Source organism: Poecilia mexicana, unplaced genomic scaffold, assembly GCF_051168715.1.
Source record: "Poecilia mexicana isolate PSO_F unplaced genomic scaffold, ASM5116871v1 scaffold_16, whole genome shotgun sequence".
Classification (NCBI taxonomy): domain Eukaryota; kingdom Metazoa; phylum Chordata; class Actinopteri; order Cyprinodontiformes; family Poeciliidae; genus Poecilia; species Poecilia mexicana.
Genome location: NW_028263385.1, coordinates 19,196,167 through 19,219,902, shown reverse-complemented (window position 1 = coordinate 19,219,902; position 23,736 = coordinate 19,196,167). Strand labels below are relative to the sequence as shown.

The following is a 23,736-nucleotide window of genomic DNA, read 5'->3' as shown; positions in this document are numbered from 1 at the left end:
CCAGGGCATCGGCTGCTACATGTTCCGCATCGACGACTTCGACGTGGTGGACGCGACCATGCACGGCAACGCGGCCAGGTTCATCAACCACTCCTGCGAACCCAACTGCTACTCGCGCGTGATCAACGTGGAGGGCCGGAAGCACATCGTCATCTTCGCACTCCGAAAAATCTACCGGGGCGAGGAACTCACCTACGACTACAAGTTCCCCATCGAGGACGCCAGCAACAAGCTCAACTGCAACTGCGGGGCCCGGCGATGCCGGCGCTTCCTCAACTGACGACTCGGCGGGATGTCGAGAGAGTTGAGGATCTTTGGTCACTAAGTAGGCCTTAAAATTAAGGTGGCGAGCAGCGGTCTGCACAGCCTGGAACGAGGATAAACCACTATGACACTGACCGGATACACGTGGCTGGTCAGGAATAAATTCCGGGATTTAATGTGTCTTGGAAAGTAAGGAAAATCCAACTTTTGGGACGTCTCCTGACTCACTTTTCCACAGTATGCTTTCTTTTGTTATTTGGATTATTTTATTCGGGTGAGGAACCTCCACATGTTCGACTGCTGCAGCAGTTGGCAAGGAAGCGTTTTTTGATATTTATAGCTCGACGTTAGAAGCAGAAACAAAGACGGCGAGTTTCTCCATTTTAAATGGAGGATGCCAACACTCACCAAGCCTTATGTGTTTGAAGCATTGCTGAAAATCTGTCAATGGCTACATTTTGGTTCCTGATGAGTTTTGGGATTCATCATCCAGTCGTACTCGCATGTTCACCATTGCTCCATTCAGTTTTTTTTTTTTTGTTTTTTGGTGGTGGGTGCGTTATATCCCCATCTGTGCAGTGGTGATGTCTGTTTTCTTGAGCCATACATTCACCCAATCTTGTATTTATGTGTTTTAATGGACTTACAATCAACACTTTTCTTTCTTTCTTTTTTTTTTTTTTTTAGATGTAAATTTTGTTTATAACTAAACAACCATGGTGCTAAAGCTTTGAAAGCTTTCTTTTTCTTTAGTTGGACTAAAATGTCTTGAGAATCAGGAATTGTTTAGCTGTATATTTTACTTTCCCTGCTGAGATCACGAACGTTAAACTTATGCACTCAAGCATTACTCCTAAAAATCACTTGTGTGCCGAGATTTTCTGATCATCGTCAATCATCAGCTCGTCTCCATCCACTCTCATCCAGTGTTCAGTTTTAAATCGGATGTCGTAATGTGCTGGTGATAATAGTGTCATAAATATAAAGACAAAAGGCGCGTCTCAAAAAGGCGGCAAATTTGCTCTGCATATGTAGCAAACACTACCGAAGCCAAAAGCGAAGATTTGTGGAGGGAAGAACTTTTTTTTAAAGTATATATTTTATTCTCTTTTATTCTTTATCTGATGCTCGATTTTTTTTTTTTTTTTTTTTTTTGGTCCTACTGCAATAAAGACTTGGCAGCCCGGCGCTTGCACACGAATAAACATCACCATCAAAACATCACCTTCCTCTTTCTGAGACCTGCTACAGTTTGTCTAGAAGTCGAGGAGAGCACTGGGGATGAAAGCATTGCTACTGAGCGCGTGCGTTCGGCTCCGGTCAGTCGGTCGGCGCGGAGCTGATGGGGGAGGGGTTTTGGGGGGGAGGGGAAGGCGGGAGCATTCGGCACCTTTAAAATTGAAAAAGAAAAAAAAAATTGTTCAATGTTGTAAGTTTTCAGTGCTGTTAATGACTAGGCTAAAACAAAATCACGCTGTTCCGCTTGTTAATCGTATTTATTCACGTTTTGATTTGTGTTTTTAATGGTGAAAGGTTGTGCTGTGTATAAAGCAGTGGCGGTCGAGTGTACCGATAGAGTTCTCCCTCTTTTGTATATTTTTTTTGTTTTGTTTTGTTTGTTTACAGATGTCCTTTGTTTCATTTACTTACTTGAATTTTCATTTCAGGCAGTTGTGTCATCCATTTAGGCCTTTTATGACTTCCTGAAACAGCTTTTCTTTTCTTTTTTTTTCTTTTTTAAAAAGAAGCATTTTTATTCATTTTATTTTTTTATCGTAGAATACTGCCTATCTTAGCATCAGCCAGAGTGAGCACTGTTTGCCTGTTGGAAACCCATTGTTCTTTCCCCACCTTTTCTGTTTTAGAGTCTCAGAGGAGCAGATTTCCATCATGTTTTCTCACGTTCTCATTCGCATGACGGGATGCTGGGTGGGAGCCCCAGATGTGCAGAGTCAGTCCTAACTCCTTGCAAGGATTTCTACCTCAGCTGCTTAAACAGATGTTTGGGAATACTGATGCAAAAAGAGACTTTGATTTAAAAACTAAAAAAGCTTGATTTTAATAATCTCGTATGTGCGTGTGTTTGTGTGTGTGTGTATATATTTTTTCTTTTTTTTTCTTCTTTTTCTGTGTGCATGGAATGAAGGCTGCAGAAGCACTAGTTAAATGCAGAAGTTATGACCATCTCTCCCAGGATCTGTTAAGAAAGCTGTATGTTATATATACACACCTATATATATATATATAAATATACATATATATAATAAATATATAAAATAGGGTTATTTTAAAGTGTAAAAGACAAATGGAAAAAAATGTCCTCTTTAAATTTACGTCTTTGTTACCATGTACAAATAAACCCTGAGTTTGTAAATATTTGTATATACATTTCTAAACCTGTTTAATTTTCTATGCACTTTTTTTATTTATAATGTTACTTGCTTAATAAAGATGTTAAGATGTTTGAACATATTTTAATTGTTTATTGTAACAAGTCCGTATGATGCTGCAAAAACATAAAGGTAATAGAGTGAAAATGGTACATTGTTTTACTTTTTTTTATATATAAAAAAACACTTTACATGTGCCTCTCGGTATGAAAAGATTCTCAGTACAAAAATAACAGTCAAGCATAAATGTATGAAAATACAAAGGTAAAAAAAAAAAACAATTTCAGAAATCCTTCAACATTTTGGGAGGTATTGTCGTAAACCTTCATTAATACGCCTTAAAATCATGTTTTATTGCACAGATATAATCTCACTGAAAATGGCAACGCTCTCCCAATGAACACTGAAAACGGGGGCTCCAACAAGGCTCCCAGGGCCTTTGGAAGAGAAAAAGGCCCACACCATCACAGAACCTGCACTGTACTTAACAGTGGGTGTTAAGTACGGTGATGTTCATCCTTTTTCATATTACTTCCAAATGTTTGTTGCTAGGAAAAAAAAAAAAAGTGGCCCAATTAGTCTAACCAATGTCCGACAAACTCCACATTTACATTTGAAATGGTAGGACAGAAACGTTAGCCCCAGCTAACAACTGGACGAAACGTAGATATGCTCCTAAATGTGGCGTGGACTCTTTAGTGGGAGTTCTCCAGCGGGAAACTTCAAAGTTGTTTTGCTTCATCATCTGTCTTAACATCCTGCCGATCTGTGTGGTCTCAAGATTTCCTCAGTTCCTAATATAGCATAGTTCCAGTTGTTTTAGTGACTGTTTTGACTGTGTCTGTGTCTGAGTACATTTCCCTGTACTTATGCCCTCATTTACAAGGAACACACCATCCCTGCATAAACAGTGCGGTTCTCTCAGAGTTGAAAGCGAGAGAAGGGGGCCTCTTTGCTGCCTCACATTTGTATGCCACTTCCTGGGTTACTACTACAACTTACTACAACTTAAAAAGTAAAGACTTCTCTTTAAAAAATGTCCTCCACTGACCGTGAGCTCAAATAAAAAGTTGGATTTAAAAAATACACATTATGATGAGATTCTGCTGCTGCACAAAAAGACCATTCAAGGTTGTTCTCTTTTCTTTTTTTTGGAGGGGGGTGGTGGTGTCATTCCCAAGGAATGATGAATTCCTCTGCACTTGCAGCAACTTTAACCCCGCCAAAAGGCGGATGGACTTCTCTAGAATTTAGTCTGGACTTTTCGACATCCCATTAGCATATATGACGCAGATGGGTGGGAGCTGTTCTTGTCAAAGTAACTCAAGTTTGAGGCCATGCACCGTTCGTTTTTTAAAAAAAAAACATCGTCGACTCTGTGATTAGAAAGAAAAAAAAGGATATGTCACTCATGTGAAGCTTTTTGGAGTAGGCCTGAGTTTTGCCAGAACGCTGATGGCATCGTTGCGATTCATTTGTCTGAGCAGCTTGGCCAGGTGGCCCACCGTCCAGTCAGGCTGCTTGCTGGTGACCCCCTCCAACACAGCTTTCAGGGGACTTTTAGTGTCCTTCATGGAGTAAGTGTAGGTGATCCAGGTGGAAGGGAAGGAGCAGTGAGACGCCAGATGCTTCGTGCTCTTTATGCCCTGCGTGTCTGGGTCCAGCAGAATCACCAACTCCTCCAAAACATCGAGATCATCCAGAACTTTGTGCAAAGGGGCTGACAGGATATCAGCATCTACAAAGAAAAGAAAAAAAAAAAACACAGAAGGTATTGGCAAACTATTACTATGGTATGTTCTCTCTTGTTGTGTTGGTGTGCGTAAAAGACCGTCCATGTGCTCGATTGTAACTCGGTTGGCTTCGTGTAACGCACCCGGAGACATTTTCACTCACTTAGCATGTCACACAGCACTTCGCTGTTTCTCTCTGCTTGGATGGGGGAAAATCCTTCATTCTGATACGACGTCCTTCTCTTGTAGAACACTTTTTTGCACACACCTGTGAAAAGCAAGAAGAGACGTGGCGGTTATTTTTTTTCTTTTGCAATACTGGATTTTAACTAAGGCGGTTTACAAAACCAACGTTTCCGAGCAGAAGTTCATATCTGCTCATCACGGACGTGAATTTACATCATTTTCAGGCTTTTATCTAATTCACCATCATTCAGCGTTTTTTTTTGTTGTAGCTGTCAAAAACCAGCAACCAACAAACAGTCATAGTTGCTCGTAAATACTCATATTCTTTAGAAAAGAAAAAAAATCATTATTCTAATCACTTTGTGCAATGCACCAGCGCTACTGGCAGCAAAACCAACCCTCAGCATGATACTGCCGCTGTCATGCATGACCTCTGGGTCAGTGTTCCTATGTTTGAAAGCCTGAAAAATAATTGTGGCCAAATAGCTCAATCTTTGTCTTGTCTGACTATAAAACGTACCTCCAGGCAGCATTTTAGGAAGCACTGAAGAGGACAGTCGATGGTCCAAGGCTCAAGCGCTTTCAACCCTGACAAAGTTCTGCAGTTTATCGAAACGCTGATATGCAACACCAGTGACTCGCATGATGCTTCAGATGTCGTGAAGGGCACCGACATGAGCTCAGCAGAGCGGTCAGACAAGACACAGCTACAGTGCGTCTCACTGTAAGCTATAATGAAGTTATGAGTGTAATTATTAGGGTTAAAAGCTTGAGTAGCCATTTTCATTCCTTTTTTTTTTTTTTTTACTGTCGTTTATTTCATTCTGGTAACAATTAAAAAACTTCAGCGCTGCAGTTAGTTGGAACAGTGGCGTTCAGTTGTTAAACACTGGGAGATTTCTGGAAACATGCTGCCTTGTAATAGTTGAGAATGCGTCATTAATCTCTTTCCATCTAACAAGACGATTGTTTCTGGAGAAGACAATGTGGTAATTCAGTTCCCATTTTACCTTTACCAAAAGGGTTTGCTCACATGGGAAGCTGAAAGTTTCATTCAAGCAACGAAATGTTGATATATTAGAAGGGGCTTCCTGAATTAAATGCGTGGTTTCAGCCAAAAACAAGCACTCATGCACGCAGCCTGAGGCTTGCGTTTCCGCAAAAATCCAACTGAGCTTCAACTAGAAAAGGAAGATTTGCCCAGATGTCCATCATGAACCCTGTGCATGTGATTTTTGGATCAAAAAAGGTGGATTTTCGATCCACTTTTTTTTTTTTTTTTAACCGGGAAGACCGGTTTAAAGAAGTCAAAAATCATCAAAAACCCAAATATCCACGAATATCCATGAAGAAAGTTAGTAACTCGCATTTGCATACCTCTTCGTTTTTTCATCATCAAAGCACAAAGAGCAGCAACCAGACAGATGATAAGAATTATCACTATTATTGGTACAGTCCCTTGAAAGAAGAACAGAGAGAATTTAAAGTCACATTTTGGCAACAGAAAATGGGATTTGGAGACTCTAGTTTATGTCACTTACACGGAGCTGCATGCTGCGAACTCGATGAGGCAGTTGTTATGTATGCATGAGTCTGAGAAAAAGGGGAAAGAGAAGTTCTCAATATCACCAAAATAACCATTGCTAATTTATATTCCCACAAGGCAGATGCGTCATAATTTCGTAGTTGTCATAAATAGATAGAAAACCAGAACATCCGACAGTAATGACCGTTTGTCGTGCGTCGTCTACTGAAAGGGGGAATTCAGACTAAACAGCATGTGCTCCTCCATTCCTGCCTGTTTTTGCACCGGAGTCAAAAAAGGTGGTTCTAATTTACAGTTCATTCCTGAGAAGCGACGCGAAGCTTTTCCCATTCCTTAAAAGGCGAAGCTGATTAAAAAGCAGATTAAAGCGGGGGGGGGGGGAAGTCATTAAATGTTCAAGAGTTAAACTTCCCTTTTTCCTGTTTCTTAGCTGGATCATAACCTTACAGGGTGATTTCAAAAACCCCGTTTCTAATTTACAGATTCAAAAAGTCGGGCAACTTCGTGCAACACGTGAAGCAACAGCAATGACTCTATTGTTTGGGTTGATCAACAAAAAACATTGGGCTGGTTTTCGCTCCGTTTTTGTGGATATATATATATAAAAACAAGTTTTCCTTCAAGTTTTGATTTAAAATTGAATGCGCAGGATATACCATAAAACGTTTTGAGCGAATGTTTTCTCTATTTCATTCTAATATCCTAAAAGGAAATTAATCTGCTGCTTTAAATGTCAACATTTTGTATTACATCATTATATCTTACGCAGAAAGATGCGTAAAAGTAACACATTGCATGGAAACCTAAATAAAACTTCACCACAAACAGTCACGTCGCTGGGGATTTTTTTTTTTTTTTTTCAAACATGTGGGCATATTTCCTACTTATTTCCTGCACAAACTAAAATAAGCTGCAGATAAAGTGACGATCGGAAAAATTACCGTTGCCGCAGTGCTGAATGATGTTGCTGCATGGGTGGTTGTAGATTTCTAAGGAAGAAGCAAAAGTTGATGCGATGCACGATAGAGATAAAGTAAGTTAAACTGAAGCAAAGATAACGGGACTTACAGGGAGGGCGGTTGTTGTCGACTCATTTCTTCAGTAATGCAGAAGCAGAGGAAGACAAAAAAAAAAAAAAGCTTTTATTTACTCTGCGGCAAGTTTCACACCGAAAAATCCACTTCGTTGAAAACAGATGATTGTAATCCAAACACAAAAATGCAAAGAAGATGCAGTTTTCCTGATAAATAGCTCTGCGGATCGTAGTTTTCTTACCTTATTTCCTGACAAATAGTGTCGGATACTAAAGTGCAGTTTTTCACCACAAGAGTGCCAGGAGGACACGCAGAACATTCTTGACAGTAATACTGGCTGCCGTCGTTAAAAGTGTTGGGGTTGCATTTCTTGTGAGTGTCCGAGTGATACCCATTCTCATCGTCGCGTCCACAATTAGGTTGAACTTCAGATCCTGCATAATATAATATAATATAATATAATATAATATAATATAATATAATATAATATAATATAATATAATATAATATAATATATGCATACCAGCTTCTTTTTCACACGGCTCACAACGATTCGTTGATTCGTCCCAGAAGGTAGTTAGATTTTTGCAGTTGTTTGAGTACCGCATCTTCTCCATTCTGTTTCACATGATGCGTGATGATGAAACGTAATCCTTTATAGTCGAAGGCGGAGCATATGGTAACTTGTAGAACTCTTCCATTCTGTCGGATAATTGGCCACGCCTTTTTTTATTCACATAAAGAACCCTCAACCGTGAGGTGTCAGACACCATAGAAATAAGACACCCTTTTCCCCGACTGTTTATTATTAAATTCTTATTTTAGGTCAGTCAAGACAACCAAAATTATTTATATTTGCTAAAAGGAAGAATAATACTACACTGTAAAAAAAAAAAGTCAGTATTTACGGTAAAAAAACGTAAATACTGTTTTTTACCGTCAAAACAGTATTTTTTTTACGGTAAAAAAATACAGTAAAAAAATACGGTAAGATTCAAGAACAATTCTAGTGTTATCCAAAAGCATAAAAATTGTGAAGTCGCCCTTCATTGAAGTTTCACAAATCCCACACTTGGTTTTAAATATTGTGCTATTAGTAGAGAATAGTCTAGACAGTTTTCATTTTGTTATTGTCATAAATAGCAAGGTTTACAGTAAATGGAGACTGTTATTTGTCATGTAAACAAATAATTATCTAGTTTGTATTGCTGCTTGATCTTTCAGCATCAGCAGCAAGATTATTTTATGAACTCTGTTCCTGTAGTTGAGCGTGGCTCAGGATACTGTGGTGTCCTGAACTCAACACAGTAAAGTCACAGTGCTCTAGCTAAGGCTGCTAACTAGCAGGAAGGAAATGTGTAATTTCTGAGCCATGCTGTTTATGTACATACACTGCAGCTAGACATTTCTGCAATATGGAACATTCAATTTTCCCAAACGCAACACTTTCATTAATGTTTCTGTAGGAACGACTGCATAGATGTATTTATATTTCTGGTCTACTTTAGACTGCATGTGCTTAAAGTTATTGTTAATGGTAGAAACTACTTTTTCAAGTTTGATTCAGTAATTAATTTGAATTACTTTGAGTGTGAAATGTTCATGCATGCAAGTTAAATCGGTGAAGAACACCTTAGCTTTTGTTTCAATATTGTGGTAATACTTGAAAGTATAAAGCTTGGCATCAGAGCTAATATTTAATATTTTCCTTTGACCTCTTGACTCTCACCCCCAAAATACTTGCATTAAAATCACTGGGTCCATGACAGTTGAAGGGTTTTAAGATGAGGAAATTTAAATATTAATATTTTACAGTTTTTCTCAGTTTGGGTGCATTTCTCAGAACAGATTTGAAATTCTTAAAACTACCTGTTCAATCTTCAAATTACTGTCACTTCTGCACATAAAAAAATGAGTTGCTCATTCCTTTTGCAAGTTTTGCTTTCACATCATGTAACTGATTATGTACACTTCTCTGCTTTTCCCCCGTTCTAATTTGCTTTAATCATGTTGATCAAAATATGTTAAACGTGTCTGTGTTGAATTCTCAACTTCCAAAACAGCATAAGTTCATTGTGTAAGTCTTAACATGCATAAGTCTTAAAGTTGTCATAATGTCAATCATATTTTAATTAATTTATATTTGATTTTTTTCTAAATCTGTCCTGAATTGGTAAATTGCTCCCAAGTGAGTCCTGAGTTTCTCTAACAGGTCAATGTATGAACCATTAGCTCAACCAACGATCAACCAGTTTTCTGAAGCAGATTGAAGGTGCATCTTGTGAACCATCAGTTGGCAACAATATGCTCTATATAGTCAGAACACAACACAATGTTACATTTCTGAGAACTGATGAACAAGTATCTGGACAGAGTGAACAGCCAGAGAGAAGAAGAGGAGTGAGACTGAGGAGGAAATAGTTGGGAGGAAAGCAGAAGAAGAGTCAGAAGAGGCTGAGGACATCTGCCAGTTTCCATCAGTCCAACATCAGGATATGGCTGCAACGCACAACACGATGCTGATGGAGGTCCTCCCACCCTACTGTTCATTCCTTAACCCCACTGAGGAACCTTTGTCAGCATGACGATGGAAATTAAAATGTAATGTAATTATGTAATTTCTACAGCACTGTACAGTTTTCCATGAGGAGATTGTCCTGTGCTTCCTTTTCTACTTTTTTTTGGTACTCTCCATTTGTCTTTTTCTTTCTGAATCACCATGGCATGGTCCATCAAAAAATTACAGCAAAAGCATAAATGTGAATTTTGTAGTCTCTTCCCATGACTAATCAATTTGACTGTATTATCTATACATAGAGAAACTATAACTTATTATTTTGAGTCACTGATATGTTAACTCACAGAATTTTGAGAGCTGAATTAAGGATTTTTCAAGCAAACAAATGCTATTTTTTGCTGTTTCTACAAATTATTTTGAGAAATGCACATACTGTTTGGTAAATGCCAACAATGACTTGAGAAATGCACCAAAAGTGACTGAGAAAAACTAACATAGCATAAATTGTCTTAAAACTATTTGTTTACCTGTATGAAAAGTGTACGCATTTACAGCTTTGTTTCTGTTAGCTTGCAGGAATTATAACTTACATAAATGGTTGAAGACAACTTATTGGGCTTCATGACACTCAGATAAATGGTGAGTATCTATTTCATAAATTGCCTAAGACAGTTATGTTTGTAACTTTTAAAGTCTATTTGTGTATTAAAATTTGGACATAAAATTGTTTAATATGTTACAAGGGTTCTTTCTGTTTGGGGACATACATTTGCAAAAAGAAGAAATAACCAAAGGTGCTCTTGCCAAACAATAAAAACCTTGATCGACGTGTACATTTCATTCATAAAATGCAACATATCTGTGGATTGAAATCCAGACAACACAGAACAAACGGCTCCAGGCACCATCAAAACATCCATAGAAATACTTGCCTTTATTTCATGTCCTGATTTGTGCAATGTTTTTCCACATTATTTGGTGTTTATAATTCAGTTTCATTTGCCCCCTACTGGCAAGGCCTGGTATTTTATAACTGAGTTCATGGCCTAGTAGGCCATGAGCTCCATCTTGCTGTTTCAAGATGGAGCTTTGTATAAATGGGTGGCGCGTTGCATGAGGAAGCATTGAAACATTACCGAATGGTTGCCATGGAGATCCGAGGTTGTCGCAAACATGTTTTCATGAGGAAATGACTCATCATGAACAAGGAATTATAACAAGATATAAAGCTCAAGTCTAAACAATTGATGGTGATATACACACTAAATAAAGGCTGTTCACTTTTTTAATTTGTCAACCCTTTGTTTTTGAATTTTTGGGGATTTTTTCTGCTTGACTCGCAGAAGCATTGAGTTCTTGTTCTTGTGTCATATATCCCGAATTACTGGTCAAAAAGTAAAAAATTGTAAAGAGAAAAATGTTTCTCCCAAAAGAAAGGACGGAAGGATGAAGACAGAAAATTCCCTGAAACAACAAGTCTTGTTTTTATTTATGTTTTTTGTTTGTGTATTTTGTCTGGTTGCAGAGAGGATCACACCTGTCAACAACAAACAAAGGTTTAAGAACTACTAAATTTTCAGTCAGAAATTATCACACTGCCTGGTTGAAGTATCAGTCTCCATATGTAAGTCAACTAAGGTGAAACAAACATTTAAGCGAATGGTGTATTTACATGATGTTCATGTAGTGCATCTTTTTAACTTTTGTTTTGTTTGTTTTCCAGCAGAGAGGAAACACCCGATTGACAACATGTGAGTCTCAATTTCAACCTGTGACTGGGAAGACTACAACCATCCTGAGCAAAGTCTGAACTCAGTGACTTGTTACTCTCAACCCAGAGCAAGAATCCTTCTATCACTGGTTTTTCTTCTACAATAGGTTATCTCTTATGTGGACACATGCTGTTTTTTTTGTTGTTGTTTTGTTTTCCAGATCTCAGTAATACCATGAGGAAACTGGACAGAAAATAGAATCTGTTCTGTTTTTAAACTGAATTTTTCAATAGAAATTGCTTCTTTAAGTGGATTACTCGTAATTTGTATTTTTGTTTAATTTGGATTTATTTTCTTTATAACTTTCTGTATAGAAATGCTGACAAGTTACACTTCCTTGTGTGTTGTACTGTAATTTTTATGGTAAAATTCTGGTAAGAACAGCGACTGGTAATTTACCATAAAGTTTTATGATTTTTTTATAAAATAAAATGTCAATGTATCATACAGTCTGGCCGTATATTATGCCTCAGGCAGTATGACCGTATTTACTACGGCAAAACCACATTTAAATTTTTTATTTTACCATATTTTAAGAAATACGGTATTTTACCATATATTGGGAAATACGGTAAAATGCTGGCAGTTTTGGTTGCCAGAATTTTACCATATTCTTAAAAAACGGTAAAATACAGCATTTTAAAAATACGGTAAAATACTGGCAGTTTTGGTTGCCAGAATTTTAGCATCATTATACGGTAAAATTCTTGCAACCACAGCTGCCAGTTTTTTACCGTAAATTAAGGCCGTTTTTTTTTTTTTTTTTTTTTTTTTTTTACAGTGTACTATAATATTAGCATTTTTAATATGTATGTCAGGGTCAAGCATTTTGGATCCACAAGCTTTTGATATTGGTTTGCTGACATTTTGATTTTTATTTAAACCATTACACTCGTCCTGACAGAATTAGTTTAATTAGTCAGGTTTCAGTTATTTACTCATTTTTTTTGTGTGAAACTGAGATCTTTGTGATGGCAAAGCCACAACAACGACTTTGTTGTCTGTTATTCATGTTGTCACATATGGAGAAAAAACAGAGGAGTTTTTTTTTTGTTGTTGCAGTGTTTAAAGTCAAAATGATAAAAAAAAGAGGTTGAAATGAAAAGATAAAACAAGTTAAAGCCTATTAACAGTTAAGTCAAGGTTAAAAAAGGCGACATTTTACATAAAATGTAATAACCTTCAGCCAAATCGATCAAGACAAACCTTTAGCTCCTTCGATCACACGATACCACTGCATTGGACTGGACCAAAGATGCACAGCTGCGCCAGCTAACCCTTTGTCATGTGATCAAAGAAGCCCCATTTTATTGGCTAAACACTGCTCGACCTTGGCTTGACTCACCCACAATAGTAGGCACATCTTTGGAGGTGAAATCTTACAGATTTTTTTTTTCTGGCAAATCTAAAAGAAAAAAAAAGTAACATACATAATTGCCCAGGATCAATATTTAGAGTTATAAATTCATTGTCTAAAAAGTCTGGTTCTAATATGACTATTTTTCTTTGTTTTGACATCTTGGTAGTCTTGACTCATTCACAAAGTAGCTGAAGACAAACGTGTTAAACATTTAATATGTTTTTCATTATCTGTATCGTTAAAATGATTTATTTCCTTGTTTACTTTGTTTTATGCTCCTACTTTATGAAGCACTCGCTGAGCTTTTCTGTGAAAAGTGCTTCATAAGTGACATTTTACTGACTAACTGGTGAACGGTTCTGTTTATTTTTGTATTGGACTTAGATTCCTGAAAAGAAGGATGTAATATAAACATGGCTTGAAAAAGTTTAACTAATAACACTGTAGTGAGTTTCTGCTGGGAAAACCCCCCAAGGTGGTTAGTCTGACCTTGTGTTGAGATCCACTGTAATAAAGTCACCTTATACTGGGAAAAACCAAGCTGCTGTTAACTGGAAATGTTGTGCTTGACCAGCCGATTCAGCAGGAAAAAGGACAATCATTTCTTCTTCTTTTTTTAATGTTAAATCCTTCAACGATTAACAAAACACTGTAATGTGCATAACATTAAGTTGAACTAGTTTATTATATTGCCAGAATTGGTTCCTTTGGGATCACTTGTTCTAAACATACATTTGTCATTCACTGGTCATTAACAGTGTATAAACTGATCCTAGCCATACACCGTTTGGTTTGTGTGATGCCATTTTGTTTATGAAGTCTTACGGCGTTTCAGACATTTTTTTTTATTCACACAGTTGTTGACTGGATAACAGTTTGTGATCTTGTGATTCTTGAGAATAGGGACAAAATGGGTTTTAATTTTTCCATATTTTTTTTTATTATTTCTCAACCTTATGTATGCAAATATGACAAATAATGTTTAGAAAATATGAAGATGCTAAGGTACAGGCTCCCAGTTGCGAATTTTAAAAAAAAAATTACATTTTTAATCGACCTGACCCAAAACTTTGTCATCACCATCTGACAAAAATAAATCTAAAATGATTTTTAAAATACCCCATTAGTGATATTTTTACTCAATTTACAGACAAATGCTTCTCAAGAAATAAAATAAATATTATTTAAAACAAAAAACAAAAAAAAGTCCATCTGATGGAGTTGACAGTGCATGACGGAGTTGACACAGAACTGAAGGTGGTGACAAACTAGTGAGTAAAATGAAAAACTTGGTACATGTGAAGTAATGCAATTCATGTAAAATACATTAAAATGAATTAGTTGCACAATTAAGTGAGATTTGACAATTTCACTGAAAGAGTCAGAAAAACTCTGACGGAGTTGACATCTGACGGAGTTGACGAAATGCCAAACTACCTCAATTTATATGATGTTATTCTGAAGGAGGCCATATTGTAGCTCGTCAGGTCCATGAAATCTTTACATTATACCAAAATTAAGCTTTTATTTCGCAAAATTTCATCAAAGTTTTGTAAATTGTCAGTTATGGAGTTGACACATCATGGTTGTGACAAACAACTTAGGAATAAAACAGAAGAAAAAAACTAAAGAATAACTTAAGCTAACCGGAGCTAACTAGCCCTCCTAGCAAAGGAAGAGAAAAGACAACGTCATGGGGTCCTCAGAAGTTCTGGTGCCCCCCAATAATGCCTGATTTTTTTACATTCTTTTCATTTCTGACGGTGTTGACAAAAACTAAGGACAAATTTCAACGGAGTTGGAAAATATCTAAAAGTTATTTTTAATTCAATTTATCGATACTTTTATAATTATTTATATGACTACTTATACTTAATTGTCATAATATATAATTTTAGTATTTCTTTAATTGTTTTAAACTATAAGAATGTATTGAGTTCTGCTCCTGGACAAGGGCTTTTACAGGCATCATCCACCGACTACAATGTTTAAAATAAAAAAATATTCAGCAAAAAAAAGAAAAATATACATTGTTGTGCTCACATGACCCAGGTTAGTTTAGTTAGATATTTGAAAAAAAATATATTTTGTGTATATTTTATTCAAATTTCATGCTTTATCCATAGGACCTGTTTTGTCCCTATTCTCAAGAATCACTGCAGTTGTTTTCATTAACATAATTTTCTTGGAGCTGAGACAAGATCACTGTAGTATCTTCAAGGTCTTCTACTATCAGTAGGTTTGTTGCAATACAAATAACACTTTTGTAATACAATTCAACAAATTGACGTGGGAAGAGACTGACCTGTCCACAGTATTAGCATGTAGCAAATTAGACTGTGTTGCATGTGACCAGGAATACATTAGACCAGTGGTTCCCAAACTTTTTCTTCTGCGCCCTCCCAGTGGTTTCCAAACATTTTTTGCGACCACCCTACGGATTACAAATGGCTGTCTGGTTGAAACAACGCGTGTGAAGGGGGGGGGCATCGACTTTTTTGGGGGCAAAATGAATGTACATAGCTGAAAATAGACACCAACATCGGTAGCCTACAAGGTACTTGTTAAGCTTAAGGTTCTGTATTGATATTAGCTAGTCATCTTTTAGCTAACATTACCTGCATCCAACAGCTTTACTCAACTCAGTCGGTTAGTTTGGAGGGAAAAACTGTGAAAAGTTCTTGGCGTTTTGCTGGTTTGCTAACACAAACCTACGTAGCTCCGCACAGCAGCAGCAGGTCCTCTTCACAGGTGGAAACCCAGCGCGAGCGGCGTAGCGCTCATGTTGCGTTTAAAGGCGGCTCGGAAAAACAGGTTACAACATGTTAACAACGGATTAAACAGTTTTAACTGCTGATAAAAGTGACAGAGGACACAAATATGGGAAGTGTGGAAGACCCTACTGTATCAAATTGACATAGGAATAACAGAGAGTTGGCCATTCTAAGGTAAAAACCCAGCGCATACAGTGTTCATGTTTTGTATAGTTTTTTCATCCAGAGGGCTTCCCGCGCCCCCCCTGCAATGACACGGCGCCCCCTCTGACCAACATTTCCATCGCAAATATACGCTATTACATCATTATCATATTAAATGATACAAAAGGCATGTTCATAAGTATTAACTTTGCTCATCTGTGTGTGAAAACACATGGCTTGTCCGAGTAAAGAGAACATGGTTGTACATACTGAGAAGAGCGTTTATGACCAAAAGACAGCTTAAGAGGCAAGGTTGTAGCTTTGGGAAAGGCGTGTAATAAAATCCTTTTAGGCCTGTTTTACTGCACGAAGGTGGGGGTCACTGGATAGTAACAGTGTGTACTTTAGGCATGTGGTGGTGCGACTGTGCATAGAACTTGGTTGTTTAGGACGTCACTATGCTGGCCTGTTGTCTCCCAGGCAAGAACATATTGAGAAATTGCCCCAATTTACTTGTTTAAAGTTAAGTTGTTCTTACAGCTGCCAGTTCAATAACCACAGGCCTGTCCTGCATAGATGTTGTATAATCGAAGGGTAGATGATCTACTCTGAGCGATACAGTGAGAGTACTGCTGAGGCAGCATAAAGCGGGAGCTTAACTCTAGCTGGAGAAGGTAAAGCCTTTCCTCCAACTGTTAGCGGCTCATTGCCACTATAGGCACGCGGACTGAAAGGTCAGTTCATCTCAGATGGGATTTATAATTGCTAAACTTGTGTTTAGGTCACTTTTAAGAAGCTCAGATGTAGATGCTGGCATTGTTTCTGGATGCTGGAGACTAATTGTATTGCTGTTCTTTCATCGAGCAAAGAACTTTGACGATGTCATCGTAATCATACTTTGCTGCTGGTGTTTATTTTCCTCCGGTTTCTGTGATGCATCCTGGAGCAAGAGAAGACAGCAATGTGGAGACCACAGAGTGCTGTGGATCGACGCAGGTCAGGACAAAAGGACAACAGACCTCCGCAGCTAGTCGTCCACAGTCTATCATGGTGGTCCATTCCACAGCAACAGGGGAGAAAATTCACTGTGAGAGCTACTTGATAAATGTAAGCTGTATTCTTTTGCCATTTTTCGTTTCATTAAAAATGGAAGCTTGAATTAGTGTAGCTGTTGCTTTAATCTTAAGAATGTTACCATATCTTAAACAAGATCCACATATTTGTGGTACATGCCGCATATTTAATAATGTAATGCAAAAAGTAATGAAACCACACAAGCGATTAAAGACGTGTACAAGTTCTCTATCTCAACTCTCTTAACCTTTCACCGATTTGAACTTATGGGTTTGTTACAACCTCACCCTAAAATTTCTAAAGTAAATTATGGCACTGGGCTTGAACATAAAACGGAAAAGTAATCCGAACAGTTGATGGATGGGTATAATTTATTTTACAGTCCTGATAAAACAACAACTACAGGAGACATAAAAAAACACAGGGGAGCTTAATGCTTCAGGGTCTCCAAGGCCAAAATAATAAACAAAACACCCCCTTATAAGTATAAAATAAAACAACCACTTTCTAAAGAAGGACTAAAGGAAAATACAAAACCTAAACTCCCTTACTAACCAAAAAACAGGAGAAAACAGTTCACAACAAAAATGGCAGAGAACCCCTACCAGCTTCCACCTCTGAACAAAAACACGTCTTGAACAATTGTTCACAAAGATGCTCACAGCTAGCTCAGTTCAGTTCCCACACACAATCAGTTCCCACACAGGATCACAGGTCAAGGCCCAGGACAAACAAATGAAGGGGGTCTGGCATCTTCAGCTTGCTGCTTTTTGTAGGGTGGCTGACGAGCCCCAACTCATCCCACCTGTGGCAGCCAGGTAAAACACACAAAACAAGAGAGCTCTTTCATGAAGAGAGCCCCTAGAGGTCAGTGACCGTAACAGGCTTGTCAGTTTGTCTGAACCTACTGACATTTTGTAGCCTGCAAATAAACCATGTATTTTACAGATGTGAACCAGCTTACTTCACCTTTTAGTCAAGTATTTTGTTAAATTACAAAACCCCAAAATTTCAAAAAGCTTGTATCTGTCCTTTATTTAATCAAGTAAAAGGAAACATTACTGATGCATTGCTCCAAGATTTCCTTAAAATCTAGTGCTCAAATGTTTACATTGGAAGAGCATGTTTACGAATTAGAGATGAAAACAATAAAAAAAATTTGTGGTGTAAATATTTAATAAATCAAAGACTGTTTCCATAGAGTTTGTAAAGACTCATTCACTTACTGGCAAAAGAAGAGTGTTGCTTCAGAACAGGGGGAGGATGTTATGGAGAGAGGCTCTGCTACATCCTTAAAAGTACAGTGAACATAAACAATTTCACTATCTTCAAGAAACACTCTGCCTGGAAGAATGTCCTGTTCAGTTCCTGGGAGGTTCTTCCTTAGGACATCTTGACCTTCACATGGTCGACACAAACAACTGTCCTGTCATGTTAGTTCTGTGAAAAAATAGTGTAGGGCATTACTAAACACACTTTATGAAAACCACTCAAATCTCCCTCACAATATTAATCTCTGTTTTGCAGAAGAAAGTAATTTAAACTTTGAATATTGACAGGAAAAAAAAAAAAAAACTCTTACAATTGTGTCAAACTTTGTGACAATTTTTTTTCTGGATTCTTTTTCCCTAGTAATTGCTTTTTATCAAGATTTTCTCAAACAGCAATTGCTCGCAGACATTCAAGCACAAGGAAGTTTAATCACTTAAACGTTCTTGTGGGAGAAAGATCATTTTTGCAGCCAAAATTAAGTACTAAGAAACCAAAAAAAGGAATGCATAAAATGGCAAAGGAGAGAAAAAACGGAGAGAGAAAAAAAAACATGCACAGCAATAAAGCTGCAGTAAATCTGAATGTGCAGGGAATACTGGAGCTTTGCTATAATTCCCTGTTGTGTACAAAGAGGGTGTCTTTTTGTTTTTTTCATACCGGCGCATACTGTCACGGCGGTATGAAACTATCTATTCCCAAATAGCAGTGCCTCTAACTTTCTAAGGAAAAGTTAGAGGAACTGTGGTGCGTTGAACTGAAATGCACTCCATGACCCTGTGGCTTGGCTGTAGTTTCAGCAGGAAGCATAATAGCTGTGTTTCTTTCCTTAGACGAAGGACGCCGTGGCAGAGGCATCTCCTGATTCTGCACCAACCAGGAAACGCTACAAGAGCACAACGGATATTCGAGGCAGTTTTTGCTTGCTGCCTCCCTGCACTCCTGGAGTCACAGATAAAGAGCAGAACGTCTGGCGGCGCTGTTCATTGAGCGAGACCAACAATGTCTCGCAATTCCGTCGTCATGCCCTCAGTGTCCCCAACATGGGCTCCTCCAGTCCCCTTCATTTCACCCACAGCAGCCCTCTCCACACCAGCCCACTCTCACCAGCACACAGCAACATATCTAGCCCTGGAAGGGAAATGGAGAGGCTTGCAAAGGCTCGAAGTAAACTCATAGAAAGTGAAAGCAACCAAACACCCAGACTTCCTCCAGAAACCAGAGAGCAACTTCGCTACGTGTCCAAGGATGGAAAGTGCAGAGTCAACCTCGGCCACATTGATGAAAGGGGGCGTTTTCTCTCTGATATCTTTACCTCTTTTGTGGACCTCCAGTACCGCTGGTTTCTATTTGTTTTTATGATGTGCTATATTACAACCTGGTTCCTATTTGCTGGCCTTTATTATGCTAATGCATCCATTCGAGGTGAGTTGGGTCAAGAACAACCTCTTGGTACAACTCGGAACCAGCATGTAGACCAAAATCCCTGCTACTTGGGAATAGATGGTTTCATATCGGCCCTTCTGTTCTCCGTGGAGACACAGCGTACCATTGGTTATGGCTCACGGACTGTTTCCCCCACCTGCCACGAGGGTGTGCTGCTGGTCATGATGCAGTGCATCGTGGGCTCCATGATAGATGCCCTCATGGTGGGCTGCATGTTTGTGAAAATATCTCGTCCCAAAAAGCGAGCCGAGACGCTTCTTTTCAGCCGCACCTGCGTCATCGCAAACCGCGATGACCAGCTGTGCCTGATGTTTCGCCTCGGAGACCTGCGCGAGAGCCACATGGTGGATGCAAAGGTTCGAGCAAAGTTAATAAAGTCCCGCCAGACAGCTGAGGGGGAATTTCTACCACTGGAGCAGACAGAGATTGACCTCGGATATGAAACTGGATCAGACCGCCTCTTCCTGGTTGAACCTCAAGTCATTCAGCATAATATTGGTGCAAGCAGCCCGCTGTGGGACCTGGGCCCGGAGCAGCTCCGACGACAGCAGTTTGAGATCATTGTTATATTGGAGGGAATAGTCGAGGCCACAGGTTAGTAACAGTTAACTCCACAGGAAGGGCAGATAGAGTAGAATCTTAACATTCCCAGCATTTATTTTCCATAGTAATTTAACTTTTTTCTGTATTTCTCTCACAATTTGAGTTTTATGTCTATCTTCTTTTGCAAAAATATTTTATTAAAATCAAAAGTTTACTTAGGTCATTAAGCCAAACTATCAGAGCTTATATAAAGACTCACCTGTTTTATTGCCAAGGTATTCTAATAATTCAAAATTTCATAAACTCTTAAAGTTTATACACACACACACACACACACACACACACACACACACCCACACACACACACACACCCCCACACACACACACACACACCCACACACACACACACACACACACACAGTCAAGTGTTTTGCTCTCTTTAAACCATCTCGGCTTCTGCCCAAACTTGAAAAAGGCTTGCTCCCATCAAACAAACGCAGGAACCACTCACCTCAGCGACATCTTTTATTTATCTTTTCTTTTTGTCTTTGGATTCTTCCAACTGACAGCGCAAAACCACCATGACTTTACATGGAGTAGTCAAGATAGTTACAGAAGTCACAGAGCAGGTTGAAAACCTACAAACAAATGAAACAAAATCAATTACAGATCACAATGACCTAATTAACTAGTTTTCCAGGTGATGTTAACAACCTACTTTTAAGTTAACAGTGAATGAACAAATAAATAAACTACATTCTAAACACATAAAACCCATTTCATCAACAAGGCTAATTTGGTCTTCTGAATGCAGATTAAATGATATAATGTCCAGTTCCTACCAGTGGTGTCTTTGTGGAAGCTTGAAGCTCTTTGTCTGAAGAGATCATTGTGAGCACAGTGTGCTAAGTTACCTTATAGACTTCAGATGGGCCTGAGTGAAAGGGATGGGTGTGCCAGTTGGGTGGAGATAGTAAATGGACTCACAAGTGTATCATTTGCTGTTTTAACTTGACAATTTATCCACAACTGCAGATGCAAGCATTTGATGTATGTTTTTTTTATTATATTTTTACCATCTTTGTCATGTGGATGCTTTTTTTTCAGATTAGTTTGAGATGTAAACAAGGCTTCTTATGGTTTCCCATCAACAATTCCTTTTGATTGCTCTGGATTTTTGTTTAAGGCTATCAGAGTAAAGAGCGCTGAATATATCATGTGCATGCCACACTTTAAAGATTTTCATTCTAAAGAAATGCTAAAAACCATTACATCTCTCTTTCACATCACACTTATCTGCTAGTGTGTCATAAAGGCTTTATAAAATGCTCTCACGATTGTGACTACGACGTTATAAAAAGTGAAGAGAGGCATTTATCATTGTTACAGTCAATTTGAATGAGAATATTCCAGGCAGTGTTGCGTTCCTTCAGCCCACAGACATATTTTTTCTAGTGAGCCACAAAATGTTGAGGTTTGGCTCTGGGACTAAAATTCCTGAACTCTCATGAGGAGAGAGTGTATGGGCCATTCATGAAAACTAAATAACAACTCCTGTGGCCACACTATTGAGTCAGATTTATATAATTGCTCTGTGACCAATAAAAAACAAAAGAATCTCTTTCATAAGAAACAGTCTTTCATCACTTTAATCTGTCTGCTTCCTAGTTTTATTGTTGCATGAGAGTTCGACATCTGTCAGAGTGAGCAGACTGCAGTCAAAGGGGTCTTTATCTGGGGTCTGGAAGCTATTACTTATCAAAGTCTGCAAAAATGAGGATGGATTCCAGACATTAGTGACCAAATCGCTTGACACCAACCAGATTATTTCCAACAAAACATCAGTAACAATAGTTTCAAATGTCACATGCTTTGGAACATTTCTGAAACACATTTACGTAACAATTTCTTTCATACTTTTAAATGAGTTTTTTTTTCTATTTTAAATAACTTGTATCTCAAAAGTAAAGTGACTTAAATGTGAACAAAAACATGAGCAACTTGCTACTCTTTACATAAGATATGTAAACAAATAAAATCTCTCCATTTAAAATACAAGTTTTATAACGTAAATGCTGATTACATCCTAGAACAGTACGTGTCCTTTGAGTAGGCCCATTTGTACTTTTCTCAATCAATCAGTCAATCAATCAATCAAATTTTATTTGAATAGCACATTTCAGCAGCAAGGCATTTCAAAGGGCTTTACATAATTAAAAGAAAACAGCATGTGGCATTGAATAAGAAAAAGAAAGAGATTTTGAAAAAAAAAAAAGATAAAAAAAAACAAACAAACATTAAAACCCGCACCCCTCCCCCTATCTAGACAGATAGGGACAGGTAGGGACAATCTATCTCATACAGATTTTCTCCAGGTGAAGATGATGACATCATTGCCGTAATTATTAATTTCTCCTATGTTTTTACTTGTTTTCAGCTTCGTCATACAAATTCTAGATACCAGATTGAATCAATTACAACTGGAAGGTACCTTTGCAAAAGCAATGATAATTTTTTCATCCCTAAGCAAATTTACTGTACATTCAAAGAGTAAAGCGTTATGGCATCATAGTAATAGGATGAAATGTCATGATGTTCACACAAAGTACTGTGCAGGGAAATGCAAACACATAGCGACATCTTGTGGAACACAATGTGAATTACACTTCTTTTTTTTCTTTTTTTTTTTTTTACAGGAATGATGTGCCAAGCCAAAACATCTTACATAGAAACAGAGATTGAGTGGGGTGCTCGCTTTGAACCCTGCATGACGCTGGAGAAAGGCTCATTTCGAGTGGATCTGCGCAGGTTCCACACCACATACAAGGTACCGCTTCCAAACTGCAGCGCCAGCCAAGCACACCAGCTGATGGTTCTGGCCGGGTGCAAAGTCCAAAGCCACACCGCCTGCAGGGAGTGCGATGCTTGGGCAGAGGGAGCAGCTGAAGGAGGCAAAGAAAAGTCTCCGTCGAACATTCGGTTTACCATCGGTGACATTCAGGAGGAAAGAATGTCAGAAGGTAATGAAAGTGAAGCAAGTGCTGAGCAGATGCTGTGATAGCATGTTTTACAGGACTTTTAACATCCCCCTCCTAACCTTAAATATGCATAGACCCGTTTATTAATAAAAACTAAATATTGGCATGTAACAAAAGAAAAATAAAAGGCAAAAGCATGAATAAAATATATCAACAAACTGACTGCGTTTCCATCCCCTTCTTTGTCTTTTTGGAAGCTAATAATCACATTTGAGCATTCCTTCAAACTCAAGTTATTTCAAGTTTTTGTACTGTGTGTTTTAGATGCAGCTCGTGATAACAGTGTTAGAAGGCTTCCCACTCATAACTTATTCAAAAAAATCTGACTCTAGACGTACAAACTTTAACAAACCATCAGCTTTGCAGAGAGACTATTTTCAGTCATGGATGTCAATTTTATCGGTGAGATTTTTTAAAATTACTTTTCAAGATAAAAAAAAAATATTGCATTTTTGTGACACTTAAACATTTCAGAGAAACAAAAACATTTTACTTTCAGAGATAAATGCAGCTGCAGGGTGCAAAGCCAACCAAATCAACCTGACCCTTTGGAAAAAAGTCATTGTCTCTCTTGTTAAATAATAAATTACTTGTGATTAAGTACTGTTAGTTTGCGACCAAAGAAAAACCAGATTGGAGCCAGCA

At 38.1% G+C, this 23,736-nt stretch overlaps 3 protein-coding genes across 4 annotated transcripts in view; 2 read left to right on the top strand and 1 right to left on the bottom strand.

Annotated features, from left to right (window-relative positions):
- Window positions 1-23,736, top strand: part of kmt2bb (lysine (K)-specific methyltransferase 2Bb) — a 386,582-nt gene that overhangs the window by 36,963 nt on the left and 325,883 nt on the right. Inside the window, exon 37 of one of the 2 annotated variants that reach the window (XM_088014062.1) lies at window positions 5-1,420. In XM_088014062.1, coding sequence (XP_087870188.1) covers window positions 5-280 — 276 coding nt within the window. In that variant the 3' untranslated portion in view covers window positions 281-1,420. Of the gene's footprint in view, window positions 1-4; window positions 2,807-23,736 lie in introns of those variants that run through there. The other variant, XM_015004673.2, reaches the window with a different exon arrangement.
- Window positions 2,727-7,818, bottom strand: igflr1 (IGF-like family receptor 1). The gene is made up of 8 exons (XM_015004692.2): window positions 7,677-7,818; window positions 7,395-7,587; window positions 7,188-7,215; window positions 7,061-7,108; window positions 6,115-6,166; window positions 5,951-6,031; window positions 4,551-4,655; window positions 2,727-4,392 (listed from the first exon to the last, which is right to left on the bottom strand). The coding sequence occupies exons 1-8, from the start codon at window positions 7,768-7,770 to the stop codon at window positions 4,064-4,066; spliced, it is 930 nt and encodes a 309-aa protein (XP_014860178.2). The 5' UTR covers window positions 7,771-7,818; the 3' UTR covers window positions 2,727-4,063.
- Window positions 16,655-23,253, top strand: kcnj20 (potassium inwardly rectifying channel subfamily J member 20). The gene is made up of 3 exons (XM_015004666.2): window positions 16,655-16,828; window positions 18,898-20,104; window positions 22,750-23,253. Exons 1-3 carry the CDS (start codon window positions 16,655-16,657, stop codon window positions 23,109-23,111), a joined length of 1,743 nt encoding a protein of 580 aa, XP_014860152.2. The 3' UTR covers window positions 23,112-23,253.

Bases quoted from the DNA above. Each gene is read 5' to 3' on its own strand.
- igflr1 (XM_015004692.2), bottom strand. From the start codon at position 7,770: ATGGAGAAGATGCGGTACTCAAACAACTGCAAAAATCTAACTACCTTC. The intron at 7,588-7,676 runs GTATGCATATAT...TATATTATGCAG, and splicing joins GCCGTGTGAAAAAGAAGCTG to GATCTGAAGTTCAACCTAAT. The intron at 4,656-5,950 runs GTATGCAAATGC...TGCTTTTCACAG, and splicing joins GATGATGAAAAAACGAAGAG to GTGTGTGCAAAAAAGTGTTC.
- kcnj20 (XM_015004666.2), top strand. From the start codon at position 16,655: ATGCATCCTGGAGCAAGAGAAGACAGCAATGTGGAGACCACAGAGTGC. The intron at 16,829-18,897 runs GTAAGCTGTATT...TTCTTTCCTTAG, and splicing joins GTGAGAGCTACTTGATAAAT to ACGAAGGACGCCGTGGCAGA. The intron at 20,105-22,749 runs GTTAGTAACAGT...TTTTTTTTACAG, and splicing joins GGGAATAGTCGAGGCCACAG to GAATGATGTGCCAAGCCAAA.